The sequence below is a fragment of the Vanellus vanellus genome (genome assembly GCF_965231255.1).
Source record: "Vanellus vanellus genome assembly, chromosome: 1".
NCBI lineage: Eukaryota > Metazoa > Chordata > Aves > Charadriiformes > Charadriidae > Vanellus > Vanellus vanellus.
In genome coordinates, this window is record NC_138905.1 from 22,774,395 (window position 1) to 22,790,790 (window position 16,396).

The following is a 16,396-nucleotide window of genomic DNA, read 5'->3' on the forward strand; positions in this document are numbered from 1 at the left end:
TAATCTGTTCATAATTTGTAGAAAGGCCCAGTTACATAAACCAAATTCGTAAAGAGCAATGACATACTGATTGTCAGTTTGCTGCTCCCGTGCTTTCAAAAGAAAGTAAATGTTTTTTGATTTAATAGATATACTCAGCTATTGTTTTAAGCTCAGTCGTCACCCTCTAAGCCAGAGGCGGGTAAGTACATGGTTGCTTTGGCGTTCTGGCATCTAGATGCTGAATCAGTTGTCCCACGTGGAATACTTTGCCCATGCCAGCATAATAATGTTTTGATATGAAGGCCAAGCCTGCAGGATGTGGGAACAGAAGTATTCCAGCCACAACTGTCTTGTGAAGCCCAGGAAGAGTATCATCCTTACCTTTTTAGTGGTAAGGGTCAGATAATGACAGACACTTCTTTCTCAGGAGAAAACAAAAGCTTCTGAGGATTTACTTTGTGTTTTTTGATATACCGTTCTGATGTTGATGAACACAATGCTCATTTTGAACAACAGGAACATCCAGATTGTGCTTTTTGGTAAATAATAGGCTCTGAACTACCTTAGGGCAAATTAGCAGGTCACAGCAACATTACTATAATGCTGAAGCTGCTGAATAATCCCTAGGGATTGTAGCTTTCAGAAATAACAATCATGGGAGCAAACAGAGCCTTGACTAAAGCTATGGGAGAAGCATTCAGACCTAAATAAGCAGATTAATTTTTTATGTTGCTTTTTTCTCCAGATATAGAAGGTGGTTTAATAAAAACCATAGCTGCTTCTGAGAATGTTTTCCTTGATTGTGTCCTTAGATGATAACATCTGGTACTGCCCTATCATAGCAGTTGTTCTTCACATGAAACATTCTGAATATATGTATGAGGTGAAGGCTTGAAAATTAATAGAAATTAAATCCTTTAAGGGTTACTGAATATGTAGAAACCACTTTCAACAGGGAAAATCTGAGCCATAAATGGTTTCAGGCTAGGAGAGTATTTGGGGAAGGTATCGTGCACACTTCTGCATTTCTTATATTTTTCCTTAGGTATCCACTTTTGACCACTGTGGGAGGCAGGATATTTGCTTAGGTAGATTTTGGTTGATCTACTATGGCTGCTTTTATGATTATGAGTGCTACAAATGCAACAGCCCCTACCTCTTCTCCTTCCTTTTACAGTCATGTTTTCCTCACCACCTCCTTAGCATCACCATCTGTTTTGGCAGCAACATGGTCTTAGATCAGACTGTGCTGATTGCAACATACCATGTTCTTGCGTATTGACCAGGAAGTAGTAGGCTACTAAAATGCTAACTAAGAAGGATGTTGGAGGGTGGCTTTTGTTTTGTTTTGTTTTTTAATATAAAATCTTGTGAGATAAATGTTTGTGGGACAGATCTGGGGCCAGGCTGCATAGTTTAAACCAGATTCCTGAAATGAATGAATGTATGGTAGGAGGCTGTAATTTATCTGCATCTTTGACACCCTGCCTGCAAACTGTTCACTAACCTTTTTTTTTCTCCCCTGGGATTATGATCCTATTCCAGGCTTCTGGACAACTTGAGACCTCTGCTAACTTATACAACAGCTTGCCAGAGAAAGAGAGTTGGTTGGAAATAAAACTCTGCTTTCCTACTTGATATTTTTTTTTTTTCTAAGAGGCATTACATCTTAAAGATGACTTGTTCAAAGTTGTTATATTTCCTATTGATGTAAAACTGAAGCTTCTCTATCTCAGTTAATAAGGCTTTCTGTCATTTAACAAGCAACTGTGAGGGAACTGATAGATCTTCCTGTTTTTCATGGCAAGCTTGATATAGTTGGGCTGAACTCACATTGTACCATTTTGGTCTTAAATAGTTTGTTGTTGAAACTAGGGAAGAATGATTGGTTTCCTCACCTGAATACCTCTAAGGTTTAATTTTCAATTGTATGCTGAGCCCTGGTGTGCTTATCACAGAAAAGGCTGATTGGTACTGTAGGTACCCTATATGTGCCAATATGTGAGGTGACTTTATTGCACGCTCACGCCAGTGTACATGTGTTGCTATCGTTTATACAGATAAAATCCCAAAAGGGAATGCTTTTGTTCTAGAATTAAAAAACAATGCTCTTTTTAATTTCAATTTAGTGTATACCTTTTCTAAGTATTCTTTGCTTCTCTATCCACCTCAACTGCCACACAGCTTCTCTCTTTCCCTTACTGAACTGCGTGGACAACCTGTCCCAGTGTCCACAGGGTAGGAAACCTGGACTGAGACCCATGCTTGGAGGCAGCCTCTCCAGTGGTGGCACTCTCAATGATGTAGCCTCAGAATTGAATGTAAGATTACAGTGGTAAATCGATGGCCTTTTAGCTCTGCTCTGCTGTTTAGTGGTGACGTTTTTATTTTCTGTTTTACTTATCTGCACTTTATAGTCATGTATGCTTTTCTTTTCTGTTTTTCTTTATGTTTATAGCTGATGCAGATGCATTTAAAATCCTCCTGGAGATGAAGATGAAGAAAAGGCAGAAAAAGCCTACTTTACCAAGCACTGTGACTGAGCTTGACACCGAGGATGGTTCTAAAGTATATGTGGTTGGAACAGCCCATTTCAGTGACAGCAGCAAAAAGGATGTAGTGAAGGTAAATACTAAGTGGGACCCCACTCAGCAGCATGTTTATAATGTTGTCAACTTAGCGTTAAGTAGAATGAAGTCCAGCTCTCTGACTTGATTTTGTGCTGTAACCTCCAGACTCTTTTTTTTTTTTTTTTTTTTTTTCCCTTGTTAGCTGTTGGAGGGCTAAGAAGCAGATGTGGGATGAACTAAGAAGCAGACTTATTTTCTTAATATTTTTTGATGCAATATGTTGCTCTCCCATCTCAAATATTTTTATTTGTCCTTAAACAATAAATGCAGATACAGTGCCAGTGTTAAAAGTAGAAGTCTCGCTAGTGAAGCTTACGTTGCCTGTCACGATACAGCATCATGTCACACCAACAGTGCATACTGTGGTTGTTGCGTACTCATTGACAGGGACAAGCTGAGAAGATGCAAAGCCTAGAACAGAAACTGCAGTTTACAACTTCTGTGTGCTGGGGGCGTATAATACTGAGCTGTAAAACCATGCCACCCCAAACTTGAATTCCGTTCTCAAGATGCAAATAAGTCTGAAGCTCCAGTGAAAGTAGGAACTATTTCATACTGTTCTTATTTCTGTTTAATCCTTCCTAAACTCATGTAAATAAATGCATCTTTTTCAGACAATACAAGAAGTGCAGCCTGATGTAGTTGTAGTGGAACTATGCCAGTACAGAGTTTCTATGTTAAAGATGGATGAAAAGACGTTACTAAAAGAAGCCAAAGAAATAAATCTGGAAAAACTTCAACAAGCTATAAAGCAGGTATGATTCCCACAGTAAGAATTAAAGGTTTGTGTTAAGAGTAATTTGTCAAGTTACAACCAAAACCCAGTGTTCCCACCAGCTGGGAACCTAATGCTGTTCACCTAGGTGAGAGTGGCAAAGTTAGCTTTGGTGGGGTGTTTTTCAGCTGCGGTATTGAGGGCTTCTGATCCACAACGGGATTGTTTGGGCAGCTGTTGACCTCAGCAGAAATCCTCCTGGGTTTAGCAGTTATGCCATTTGCAGGACACAAGTCTAACTTTGTAACTGTAATGCTCTGCTAATATATTGAAATATGATTATTATTCTAGTAAGCTGTATCTGTATCACAGCTATTTAGGGAGCAATTAATTTTGGTATTGCTTGTCATGATCTCTTTAGATGCATTCCTCCTAGTGTGTTGCTTTTTCTTTTTAATTCTCATCACTTGTCTTTTGAGTAATTTCTAATTGACAGTAGGCCTTGAGGGAGGTTTTTGAAAAATCTGGACTGAAAAATGTGTGATTCTGTTCAAATTATAAGTACTCTGACAGGTTGCTGTCTGGGATGTGTGCACAAAACAAGTGTTGTCCTGTATTTTTTTCAGTTTCCGCCAGTGAGCTTATATTTAAGTAATTTCTAAGTTAGGCACAGTGAAACAGCGCAAAGTTGACTTAAAAAATGACAGGACATTTGATTAGAATGACAATATGTGGTCAATAGCAAGAAGGGTTTCCAGAATGAACAAATTCATAGATTGTTATTTTGGTTGTGTGGTAATTATACATTGGAATTGTTTTATTGTTGTAACTGGGGAATTTCCAGGATTGCACCCCCCATAAGAATGTAATCTGCATCCATGCAGAAGCACTTGCAGTGGCTAGGAGCCAGTCTGCCTGTGTGTGTGCGTGTGTGAGTGTCTTAGGGCAGGCTTTCTGACTCAGAGTTAGGCAATAATGCGTCTTTCCTGTTTTCTTTATTTATGTCCTATCAAAGGAAAGAACATTGCAAAACGCTTGCATATTGCATGAATTACTGCATCCATCTGTTTGTTTTAGGTAAGGTGCATGTAGCAAAAAGTTGCATGTCCACAACAACTAGGTCTTCTGACCTAGGAAACAGGCACACAGCCTTTTTTCTTTTTCTTTTTTTTTTTTTTTTTGTAAATATCAAAGCTAAAAGCAACGGTTCTTGCTGTTCTTTTCTGTTAAGAGCAAAAGGACAACGAAAATAAAATACCAGCCTTTTTTTTCCTCTGTGATATAAATTCATGTTGGCAGGTTTGTAATTAACAGTTCCTACCAGGGCTTGAAGGGATCTCGTGTGCAGACAGTAGGAAATGCAGACTGTGTTGGCTCCAAAGCCAGAGAACAATACAAAGATCCTTCCTATTGTTACAACTCAATCTGAGTCTCCTTTGTTACCAGAGATGATGCAAATAATAAAATTTGGACATTGTGCCTTTTAAATAATATATTTCTCCATCCGTAGTCTCAACCAAAAAGAACCCCAACCCTCCCCCTTTGATTCAGTAGCAGCATGGGTTATATAGGGAAAACCAGGAAAAATAGTCCAACTGACTCATGCTAAATTACAGCATCTTTTTGTCTAGTAAAAATCAAACCAGCGGGTAAGTTGCTCGCTCAATCATGCTTTAGTTGTCCTCTCTCATTGAAATGTGCATTTGGGCCCAAAAGTTACACCAAAAGTCAAAAGTGCTTGTAGCTTTCATCCTTGACTATAAAATTAGGAAAAGAAAACTGTGTCTTTTTGTAATTACTTGTATAAATCTTGAGCAGTAAAATTGCATTCTGTGACTCAATTGAAGTTGGAAACTGAGCAGAGTGTTAATGTGACACACTAGCAATGGGTCACTGGTATTCACAGCTTATCAGGCAACTGTTGTGGGTTAAAAACAGCCTTCCTCCAGCCCCTCCTTGAATTTCAAAACCCTTAGTTGTTTGCAGAGCACTGCCTGTTTACTTTCCATTAAGCAAAGCAACACAGCGCAGACTGGTATCTGGCTCACATGCAGGTTACCTGAAGATGCACAGTAACAGTTAGCTTAAACCAAACTGGTAAAACAGGTTTTGTCTTATTTTCTCCCCTGGCTTCCTGTTTCCACTGTCTCTTCTGTGTCCATACCATGGCCATGTGGCATTCTGAACAGGGCTTGCTTTTTAGCTGCATTGTGTCCCTGTGTGGCCATATGGTTGCTGGTCCTGATGCAGAGGAGGAGTTGAGAAACCTTGTTCTGGGACAGAAGAGAAAGTGGGCTGGTGGCAGCATAATCTTAGCTCAACCTCACTTTTTTTTTTTAACCTACTCCTTTAGGCTGAAGTTACCTGTGCAGGTATATATTATAATATAGGATTTTTTTTAATGCTTCTGGCCAGTGAAAAAGAAACCCAGAGGACTAAAATACAAACAGTTTGTTTCTACCTGAAGTTCTGCAGTTAGTGCTGGATCTGTGATTTTTTTTTTTTTTTTTTTTTCTTTTTACAGTCAAGAGAGTAGCTGCAAGGCCCCCTCCTTATGTCATGTTCCCATACATAGTATAAGGATGGTTGTGCTGAGTCCAGTGGAAGATTTATCTGCTCCAGAAGGCCTCTGACAGCTGCTAGTAACAGTTGTCTGGGGAAAAGCATTAGAACCTGCAGTCATACTTTACCTGAATATTCATTCCTCTCTTCTCCTGTCCTGTTCACTGTCTCCATGCTAGTCATAGTGTCTGGTAGAGTTATCTTCCTCAGTCATCCTTTCCAAAGCCTCATGAGTATTTAATGTTTAATCTCTTCTCATATGTTTAGTATTTCTTTGTGCATTTACTAGTTCAAGTATCTTGTTTTCAAGACAGGACTCCACTAAAGATCGTACAGCAGCACACCGATGTTTCTATTTTGTTCCTTTGCTGGTAATCCCTCTCACTGCTCTTGCTATCTGACTGGTATTGAACATTGGGGTGATAAAATCCGTATTTTGCTTTCTCTCTCCTGTGTACTAATAGCTCTGCATCCCTCTGCCTGTGCAGTTAAGTTTCTTTCTATGTGTGCATTACTTTGTGTTTATAGCTGTTGCATCTAACCTGTGAAATTATTGCCAGCCACTCAGGATTTAATTTTCTTTTGTGGTCAGCTTTTCTTTATCTGGCATTGAATGATCTGTTATTGTTGATAACCTCTTTTACTGTTTTGCTCCCATCATTTTTATTTTTTTTTTTTTACATTTTTCTCTTTATCCCCCAACACTTTGTGGCTGGCCAGTTGTCACTGGTTGCTGCTACATATGGCTGCTTGTCACCTTTTCTCTCTTCATTGCTGAGCAGATATGGCAGGCACTGAGTTTCCTGCAGGTTAAGAGCACAAATGACTCAGACACACTTCAAAGATGCATCCCTCTGTTAGCCAGCAGGATGAATCTTTCTGTTGCTGTGTAAAAATGCAACTTCAAATACATCAATCCTGAAGGGGAGATCAGCCAGCAAATGACCACAGGCTGCACTATCCTAGTTTTCCTTTCTTCATGGGCATCTTTTCTGAACTTCTGGAAACCCTTGTCCCCCAGGCTTTTGAACTGGATCTCAAGGATGCCGAAAACCCTTTTTCTCACCTGCCCTCTTTCTTCCTTATGTCTCCCCAGGAGGTCAGTGCCCTGTCTTTCTTCCATGCTTGCTAGTTGGTAGCATGATAAAGCAGGTAATCAATTAGCTTTGAAAATAGCCCCTCTCTTCTGCCAGTTCTGGTCCTCAGTGACCCTTGAGTCCACTTACCTGCAGAACTGCCTGCAGCCTTTGGAGAGGTCATACAAGCATCAGATCTGGCACAGGGTGGGTCATTTGAGCATGGCCTTCGGAGGAAGGAATGGAGACTAGGACCTTCCTCTGGTAACTTCAAGCAGTTGTATTTACTCAAGCTATCCCATGTAACCTCATCTTCAGTTGCATGAAGCTGGTGATATAGCAGGAAATTAACCATTGGCAAGGGAAGGAGGAATGACCCTGTGGTCATGGACTGATGCCGAAGTGGAGGAGATGTGTAACCAAGGTATAGGTTACGCTTGGGGACAGGTAACACTCAGGCACTGATTAAAAAAAAAAAAAAAAAAAAAAAACACAAACAAACAAAAAAAAAAACTTTGTGTGAGGAGGAGCCTTTACTCTGCTTGTGGGAGGGAGTCATACTCAGGACTGTGAGGTCTTTCCTAAGGTCTTATGTGCTGAAGTCATGCACAGCAGTTTCTTGCACAACACTGGATTCTCTGTGTTTCTGTGGCTGTTAACCCATCCAGTGCTCAGCCTACTGTTTCCCAGGATTGGGGGAGTGTTTATGATTAGACCACTAGCTATTTCCCTTTCAATATCTCTGTAACATGGCGTTCACTGTACATTCAATGGAATGTACTCTTGTGGTCACCTTTTTTGTAGCTGGATAGATCAAGAAAAATTAAATGCACAGCGTGAGCTGGTTTACCATTCAGTTATTCAAACACTTTCTTCATGCAGGTGTAGCAAATATAGACTGATGTAAGTCTGGCTGTCCTCCTTTCTTTTCTTAACTCTGCCATACAGTTTTGTTGAAAGGGAGAATACTTTAGCTGCACACTGAATTTAAAAAGCTACTTCACAACAGATAGAAATTGAATTCAAGAGCTGTATTGATTAGTGAATTGGCTCCAAAAGGTACCTTCAGTACTGCTTCTTCACTAAGATAATTAATGTTTTCATGACTGTAAACAGTGCATTGTTCTTCAGAGACATCCACGTAGCTTATTGATTTTTTTTTTTTATTATTTTTTTTTTTCCCCCCTGGGTTTTTTTAATGTTTTTCTCCCTTTTCCGCCAGAATGGAGTTATGTCTGGATTGATGCAAATGCTGCTTCTGAAGGTTTCTGCCCACATCACGGAACAGCTGGGAATGGCCCCAGGAGGAGAATTCAGGGAGGCTTTCAAAGAGGTGCGAACTTGAAATGTTTTTTCTAAAGTCAAACTACTGGTCTTTTGCTCCCAGAGTTGCACTAAATAAAACCATTTGTTAGTGACTAGAAAAGAGCACTGTGGCTGTACTTGTGCTGAAGCCTACGAAGTAGTAAGGATTGTCTTCAGCTTCAAAGTGAACTCAAAAGTGCAGAGGTTTGTAGCTGTAAGTGGCATGAAAGCAACTCCAAAAAGGCTTCACACAGTAAGGGTTTTTCCTGATGATATTTCTGATGGCATTTGTTTTAATTTCATTAATAACTTACTTATTTTGTTCCTATTAAATAATTGCTTTTGAATTCTGGATATGGATTTTGGTCCCACCATTGGTGTGTCAAGGTTTCAGGCTGTAAAAACGAACTCTACAGCATTAATGAGATCTACCACATTCATCTAGAAAGAATGTTTGGGGAATTATCTGGCTGGTCTATTAGTCCTATCTGGTGTTTCAACGTTCCCTTTTGTACTACTGCCAGCTGTGATATTGGGAGGTAAATAGTAGCTGGACTTCTACTGTATATCACTGCTATTCTTTTTTTTGTCTGGGAATACTGAGACACTATTTTCACTGTATATATCCACCTTGCAGAATGTATCTTGCTATTTTTATGTAAATTACATACTAGTAAGGAAATCTGAGAGAACGTAGCTGTTAAAGAATCTGGAATAATTTGGTATATTTATCACTAAGAAAACTGTTTCAAGGCTTATTTTTCTCAGTATTCCAGGCCAGAGTTTTTTTAAGTGTTTCCCATTTTAAGTGGGAAAGAAAAAAAAAAGTATATATTAGCTCTGTCCTGTTCTAAAGTGGTTGTTTGAAAATTTTAAACAGGTATGCATAGGAAATAATTTTCTAGAAATTCTGTACTGTGTTAAAATTTGTCAGTCTAAGCTACAGCAGTCTCACCTCGCGTTGTTGTTTGGTATCTGGCATCAGTTCTTGTTTCATAAGTTCCTTCTCAAATATATTTTACCATGGCAAACTGCTAGGTTTGTGATGCTGACAAATCCTAGGTAAAAGCAAAATGAGCACAGTCATTTCACCTTAGACTTTATTCAGACCCAGATACATATTGAGCCCCATCTATTCACTTTAAGTAGTCATAAGCAGCAGCTTTCTGTTTAGGTAAAAGTAACCTAAAGAGGGTGGCATTACAAATTAATGTTTTCACTGTAATACCTACTGCATCTTGTAGATGAGGTATTCCTTTATAAGGTAGTATTTTTGAAAATTTGTTTACTGCAAAGCCAAAATACTTCTTGATGTTGAAGTATGACACTACTTGCTCTTTTTTAAAATACCTTCTCTTTTTAAAAATCTTCTCTTTCAGGCCAGTAAAGTACCTTTCTGTAAATTCCATCTTGGAGACCGACCCATCCCTGTTACATTTAAGAGAGCGATCGCTGCGCTTTCTTTCTGGCAAAAAGTCAAGCTTGCCTGGGGCCTTTGCTTCTTATCTGACCCAATCAGGTATGAATAAGCATCCCGTATGTTTATCAGGGTGAACTGTTCAATTCTTCAGTTTGGCTTTAGTACGAGCTGGAAGTCCTCAGTGCCCAGCCTGATGTAGTGAAACTTGAAGTTAGTGAGGAGGATAAATACACAAACTACCCTGTAATAATCCATATTTTTTAAAATAAAGCTGCTTTCTGATCTTGTTCCAGCTCTTTCTTTAATTGTCTGATACATTACTTCCAGGTGAAGTGAAAGATTTGGTGCTGGAGAATTCCTAGTGTACTTAAAAAAATATTTTTTTTTCCTTTATTTTTATGCTGAAAGTAAAATCTTTCCCACTACTGTGTGCTGATATTGTAAATGGAAGAGAGTAGGACCTCCGTATGCTGATTTATACTTCCTTAAGTTTTCCAAAGGGGCCTGCTGTGCGAAGTTGCACCTAGATCAGGGCAGCTTGAGAACTGACTTTGCTGTCTGAGCAGATTTTTGAAACAAGAGAAAACATTTAAAGTCTGTGAACAACATGTGGACTCTTAATGATTATGGCCTTCTTAAAGAGACATTGTTAGGAACTTTTTTGCCTAACAGTAATACTTCTCAGACAGCTATTCTCTTGTTCTGGTTTCCCCTGCCCTTCAGGGGAAGGGGCAAGTTTGTGCCAAGTTTGCTTCCTCTTTCCTTCTGGCCACAAGTAGGTGTGTGGTAACTTGCTTGCACTGGGAGAGAACACGTGCACAGCTGTCCTCCTAAATTCAGTCTGCTTTTACCAGACCCGCAGTGGTCGGAGGCTTGCCAGAAACAGGTTCCCCGTGCACATGGTCCCTGAATCTCAGCGCCTTTCTGATACTCTGTGACCAAACCTCTGCACAGCTCATGAAGTGATCTATGGCATTTTTTTCAGGCTTTTAAAATTAGGCCGGGACTTAAGCTCTAGTCATGTCAATCAAACCTTCTATTGTCAAGTTTTAGCATTTACTTAATTGTCGTTTCCTGTAAATACTTGCTGTTACATTCATCTGTAAAATGAGTTTGACCCTCTTACAATCCATTAATTACAGTTCACACACGAAAAAAGTTTTCTTATTTACCGGTCTCATACTAGCATGAAACTATTTGCAGGCTTTGGGGGGTCATTGGTGGATATATTTCTCTGCAACTTCTCTCATTCTTCTATTCATCTTATGAACATTTTGGTTTTCAACTGCAGTATTAAGATAATTACAGTATATGCACACTAGCTTTCCCCTGAAGTTTGAACATAACGTCTCAGTTGTTGTTGTACAATTGATTGATTTTTTTTTTTTTTTTTTTTTTTTAAAATAACATGTAGGTAGGAGCTGAAAAGGAAAGGAAGTTGGTTGGGGGGTGTTTTGCACTCAGCCATCAACGTGAGGTTCTACAGAAAACGGAGTCATAATTAAACATCAAATTTGTGTCAGTCTGGCGCTTCTATCATCTGTTGAAAGCTAGCAATGCATTTCTCATTTTGGTTGTCCCTGTTGACATTTATAGTGTCCTTTTAATCTTGGAAACTAAAGAAAGCAGGTTTGCCATCGTTCTTCAGTACACAGTGATGCAAAACCAGGTGATTCTGTTGCCACAAACTATGACTGTACCACAGCTGTGGGTGCAAACAGAAGGTTAACAGCACCTATAAAAAGTATAAAAGCTCATTAATATTTACTCCTGCAGTTGTTTGTTTATTTCCTCCCCATCTCCAATTCTTCTGTTCAGGGAATTGATTTATAACTCTTACTTCCCTGCTGAAGACCTGTGATTCACACTAGGAACCTGCAGAACTCTTTCCATTCCCTCAGACTGTGTGTTATGGTGTGCTTTTTTTTGTTCCTAAATAGAGCCTCTGTGTGTTCAGTGATCAGATCCACTTCCTCAGGGGTGCTATGTTGCCTCTTCTAAGCTTATTAATATAAACTAGAAGTGGGGCACCGTGATAACTATTCCCTTTGATGCCCTGGTGCTTTTGCTCGCTTGAGTTGTCAGCTTTCAAACTGGGAAGGGTGAAAATCCAGTTGCACTGTCTACAGGCAAGTGACCTCTCTTCGTTCCCTTTCCCTCACTGTAGAGGCATTGTTAGGTATCCAGTTTTACAGGTTTAGGGAGATTGTTTTGCTTTTGGAGGGAAGAACTGAAGGAGCAGAATGGGTTTAGGTGAATAATGCGTATAATACCCAATTGTTTTCATTCATTGGTTTGTCTGTATTGGGCTTTAAACGCATAACAGATACTGAGAAAACTTACCTTTCTTTCAGTAAAGATGATGTGGAGAAATGCAAACAGAAGGATTTACTGGAGCAGATGATGGCAGAAATGATTGGAGAATTCCCTGATCTTCATCGAACGATTGTCTCGGAACGAGATATTTACTTGACCTACATGCTGAAGCAAGCAGCAAAGCAGATAGAACTACCTCGAGCCTCAGAGAGTAATTGTTTTAAAGCATATATCGTAGCCAGCAATGTGCTCTTTGCGTATTAGTTCAAAGTTCAGTTCTTCTCAGGAAACCTGCGATGTTCTGTTATGTAACGTGTGGCACACACGAAGATTACAGTGCTTAAAAAAATCAAAAAGGGATTACGCTTCTGTTGCAAACACCTCGGGCAGTAGACTCCAAAATATGATTCCTTTCTCATTGTGCTATTTTAAACTGGAAAATAATAATCAGCCTGACAATTTTTGAAAAAGGCAGGCATCTGATATTACAGCACAGCATGGGACAGTCTAGGCTTATATCATCTGTCTCACTTCCACCCTGTTATCTCACCAAACTGTCATCACTAGCTTCTCAGGAACACATTTCTTGCTAAATTAATTACCTCTAATTTCAGTGTTCTTATACTTTGCTTACTATAAGTTGGGCTGATAGGAGTCTGATGATGTGGTAATGATGATGAAACATGTGACTCCGCATGTTTCAGCAAGGTATAGGCATGAGAATAACTGCATTTCTCTAGCCTTTGGAAGTATTTTGCTGCCGTATATGATCTGCATGCCTTTCCTATATATAAGCATACTGAGGTATGGGTTACCTCTTATTTGCCATATTAAGATACTGTTTGTTAATCAGTTCAGTGCAGACCTCTGGCACTGTCTTGTGATTGAAAAAATTGCAAAGTGATTGCATTTGTGTAATATTATCTCAATGCTGCCTTCCTAAAGTTTGTCCAAACACACAGTATTTCCTGTTGGCTCAGTTGATATGGCTGAAAAAGAGGCACAGATGCATTCAGTTACTTGGTCCAAAGAGCAGGCTGAAAATTTAGTTTAATTGTTGGTCCTGGCTGGGTCATGAGCCACAGGAGGAATTGCTTAGCAATTCCTGTGCTCTTCCCCACCCACCCCCTTTAAATCTACCTTCTTAAAAGCTCAGTCTCTGGATCGTTGGTTTAGTGAATGTCTGTGAAACTGGAAGGGATTTATATGCATTATGAAGGACTTAAAATAGGAAGGCAAGATGCTCACAAGAGGCAAAAAGGAAAAAAAAAAAAGGCAAGTTATATGCTTAAGATTCATAGTAAAATATAAACCCCCACAATTCAAATGAGCAGAAACAGGGCATCATCACCGTTGTCCAAATCATTTGCTGTTGTAGGGACATACTGAGGGGAAATTCCTGGACACTATTTGCAGGACTCAAACATATTTTTGGTCTGATAATATTCCTAAACTTCACCTGATTTGTTCCTAGCCTTCGTCTGACTGTTTGCCTGGGTGAACTCTTCCAAAGAGCTTGCAAATGAAACTTTCACATTTAGTTTTTTCAGTCTATCTTTACTCCACACAGGATATTCTGAGAGGAATAAAAGTTTCTTTCAGGATGTAAGTTTCAGGCAGGGCTTTAAACATTACTGGTATCATTTTTGAACCCTGCCCAGAAGCAGACCAGAACAGAAGGGTGGAGGCTGGAGCAGATGTGATGTGCTGAGGTGCTGTGCTCTGCCTCTGTTGTAGTTGCAGGTCTGATTTAGGGCAACCCTAGGGCACTCTGGGAAAAAGCAAGACCAAAGAAACAACTTTGAAAATGTGTGTAATAGTTCTAATGTTTTTAACACAGGTTTGTTTCACGGGGGGAGGGGTGGCTGCTTTCAAAATTTTTTTTTATTCATTCTTGGAAAAAATCAGGGATATCTAAAACAAGACAGTAGGACTTGCTCAAGTTTTTTATTTATTATATTTATATAGAATTTTCCCTATAGGAAAGCAGCCTGATTACTATTACTTAGAAAGTTTTCTGTGAACTATTTTTATTGTGGTGTGGTGCCTTTTTTTTTTTTTCCACTGGGGAAGAAGCAATCCAAAAACTTTCAGGAATGACACTTTAACTTCCCCTGGGCGTTGAAGAATACGGATGGTAGGTGGGAGGTGAGGGCAAGAGCTGGCGCGTGTTGAAGTGGTCTAATGGTGGCTGTCCGGCTAGCTGCTGCACACGAACAGTACATTTTTGCTGTTATTTGCTGACGCCAGGTCTGTAACAGTAAACTTAACAGGGGCAGGTGTGGTCTCAAGCACTGTTCTCTGATTGTTCATTCTGCTTGTTAGCCCAGGGTTTGTCATCATACGGATGTGGGCCAGCTGCCACTGTCCAAAGTGGTGGAGAAAGCTCTTCTGTTCAGGAGGCAGCAAAGACCAGGGCTGTTCCTGATAAGCAATACAGAAACATGACCCGCACAGGGAAGGAAATAAATTAATTTAGCTTGCATCTGCTGAGCCTCTTACCCTAAGGCTGGAGTATGAGCCCTGGCCAGGTCTGTTTACTGAAACAAACATTTCCTGAAAATCCAGAAACTGTGCTGATAATTTTTTTTTTTCCCCAGACTTTCAACATAAGAGGCAGTAGGGGAGATGAGTATTAACTTTTAGTATGTAACAGAATTTTAATATCTAGTAATAAAAGTCCCTACCTCTTGGAAAATTCTGTTTTGTGATTTCATGCAGTACCTATATTTATAGCTTGAAATTAGTTATTTTACTGATCTGTTCCCTTTTCCATCTTTCTTTCTCAGCTGAACCTAGGAAATATATCCCAGCTGTTGTAGTTGGTGTTGTTGGGATGGGTCACGTACCTGGAATTGAAAAGAACTGGAACTCTGACTTAAATATTCAGGAAATAATGAGGTAAGAGTCATCCTTTCCTACATGTTGATGTAACAGCTTGTCTTGTTCAAAGTCAGAAGTAATTGGTTCATTTGGGGTTTGGTTTTGGGTTTTTTTGGTTGTTTGTCGCAGCTTGAAGAAACACCACGACTGTCATCCCTGCCCTGTCAGTTTACTGACTTGCTGCGTAGTGCTTGGAGATTTTGCTTACAGCAGAGAAAAAAGAAATATCAAAGGAAAAAAAGTAAATAGTTGGATATCAAGGGAAATAGAGATGAGAAGATGCCCTTGTCTAGAAAGAAAATCTATTGATCCACGTTTAAGGCTTTTAAAATGAGAATTCAAATGAGGTCTGTAGAAGGTGGTGAAAACAAAACCAGACTTCTAGTTTAGCTTAGGTAAATACAAACTTTTGCATTCGAACCTGTTATTGTGTCAGGGCACTGCTAGCTCTGGCAAGTTTACTGTCCCAGTTGCTCATAACCTATTTTTAACTGTAAATAAAAGTAATAATATGTTTTAATGTATACACCTAAATATGGTCTGATTTAAGCCATGTATCTGGAGAACTCTTGCTCCAAAGTACCTATTAAAATAGATGTATGTGCTTTGTAAAAGAAGGAATTGAAGAACCAAAATGTATATACGTACTGCGCTTATGCTATAAAGCCATAAAGGTCAGAACTTCAGAAATGTAGGAGGGATCATAGTAGGACCTGGTAATACAGGTATGCGGTGGTTTAGGATAATAGAGCCTTTCAAATATCGGTACATTATCTTATCACATCTATTTACTGTGTTTATATAAGCACCTCACCGGCTGTTCCTGTCTCATGAGAGGCTCTGAAAAACAGAAGTCTATGCCCTACCTAAATGGTGTATTTAGGCATATAAAATATGATTTAGAGAGACTGGATCCAAGAATGCAATGTACAGAAGCCCTGCCTAGCTGTTTATAAGTCTGTCTTAAGACTAAGTCTTTCCTGGAGTCACAAACTAGACGTCTGTATTCCTCTGCACCCTCGCAAATAACCTGTAAAATGAGGTTGCCCAAATCCATGTAATTGTATGGTTAATGTTGGTTGCATTGTTGACGTTTCAGAACTGAATAGCCCAAAGCCTGACTACATGCCTTCAAGTTTACACAGAGGGTCTTTTTCATCAAAGTTTAGACTCTGACTTGATTGTCTTCACTGTGCCAGTACCATAATGAGGTGGAAGTGTTACCAGTATCTTTCATGAGACATTAATATTCCATTAACTTGACTTTCTAAAATAATATGAAGCAAATGACAAAAATTTACTATATTTGAGACTCATTTCTTGTTAAACTTTTTTACCCCGCGTGCTGTTGCACTGCAGTTGCAGAGCAGTTACGTGGGTTTTTTGTGTGTTAGTCTTTTAAGAACTTTTCACGTTAGAGAAGTGACAAGACTTACAGGTATTTAGTTAGTTTTTACAAGTTGCAAAGTGATCTTGGAAATCATCTGGATAGAAACATATACATTTC

The 16,396-nt window shown here is 39.3% G+C and overlaps 1 protein-coding gene across 1 annotated transcript in view; it reads left to right on the top strand.

Annotated features, from left to right (window-relative positions):
• TRABD (TraB domain containing) overlaps positions 1-16,396 on the top strand; it is a 36,068-nt gene that overhangs the window by 14,960 nt on the left and 4,712 nt on the right. The window contains exons 4-9 of the mRNA XM_082479932.1: positions 2,441-2,607; positions 3,227-3,367; positions 8,188-8,298; positions 9,650-9,789; positions 12,045-12,217; positions 14,796-14,907. Coding sequence (XP_082336058.1) covers positions 2,441-2,607; positions 3,227-3,367; positions 8,188-8,298; positions 9,650-9,789; positions 12,045-12,217; positions 14,796-14,907 — 844 coding nt within the window. The remainder of the gene's footprint in view (positions 1-2,440; positions 2,608-3,226; positions 3,368-8,187; positions 8,299-9,649; positions 9,790-12,044; positions 12,218-14,795; positions 14,908-16,396) is intronic.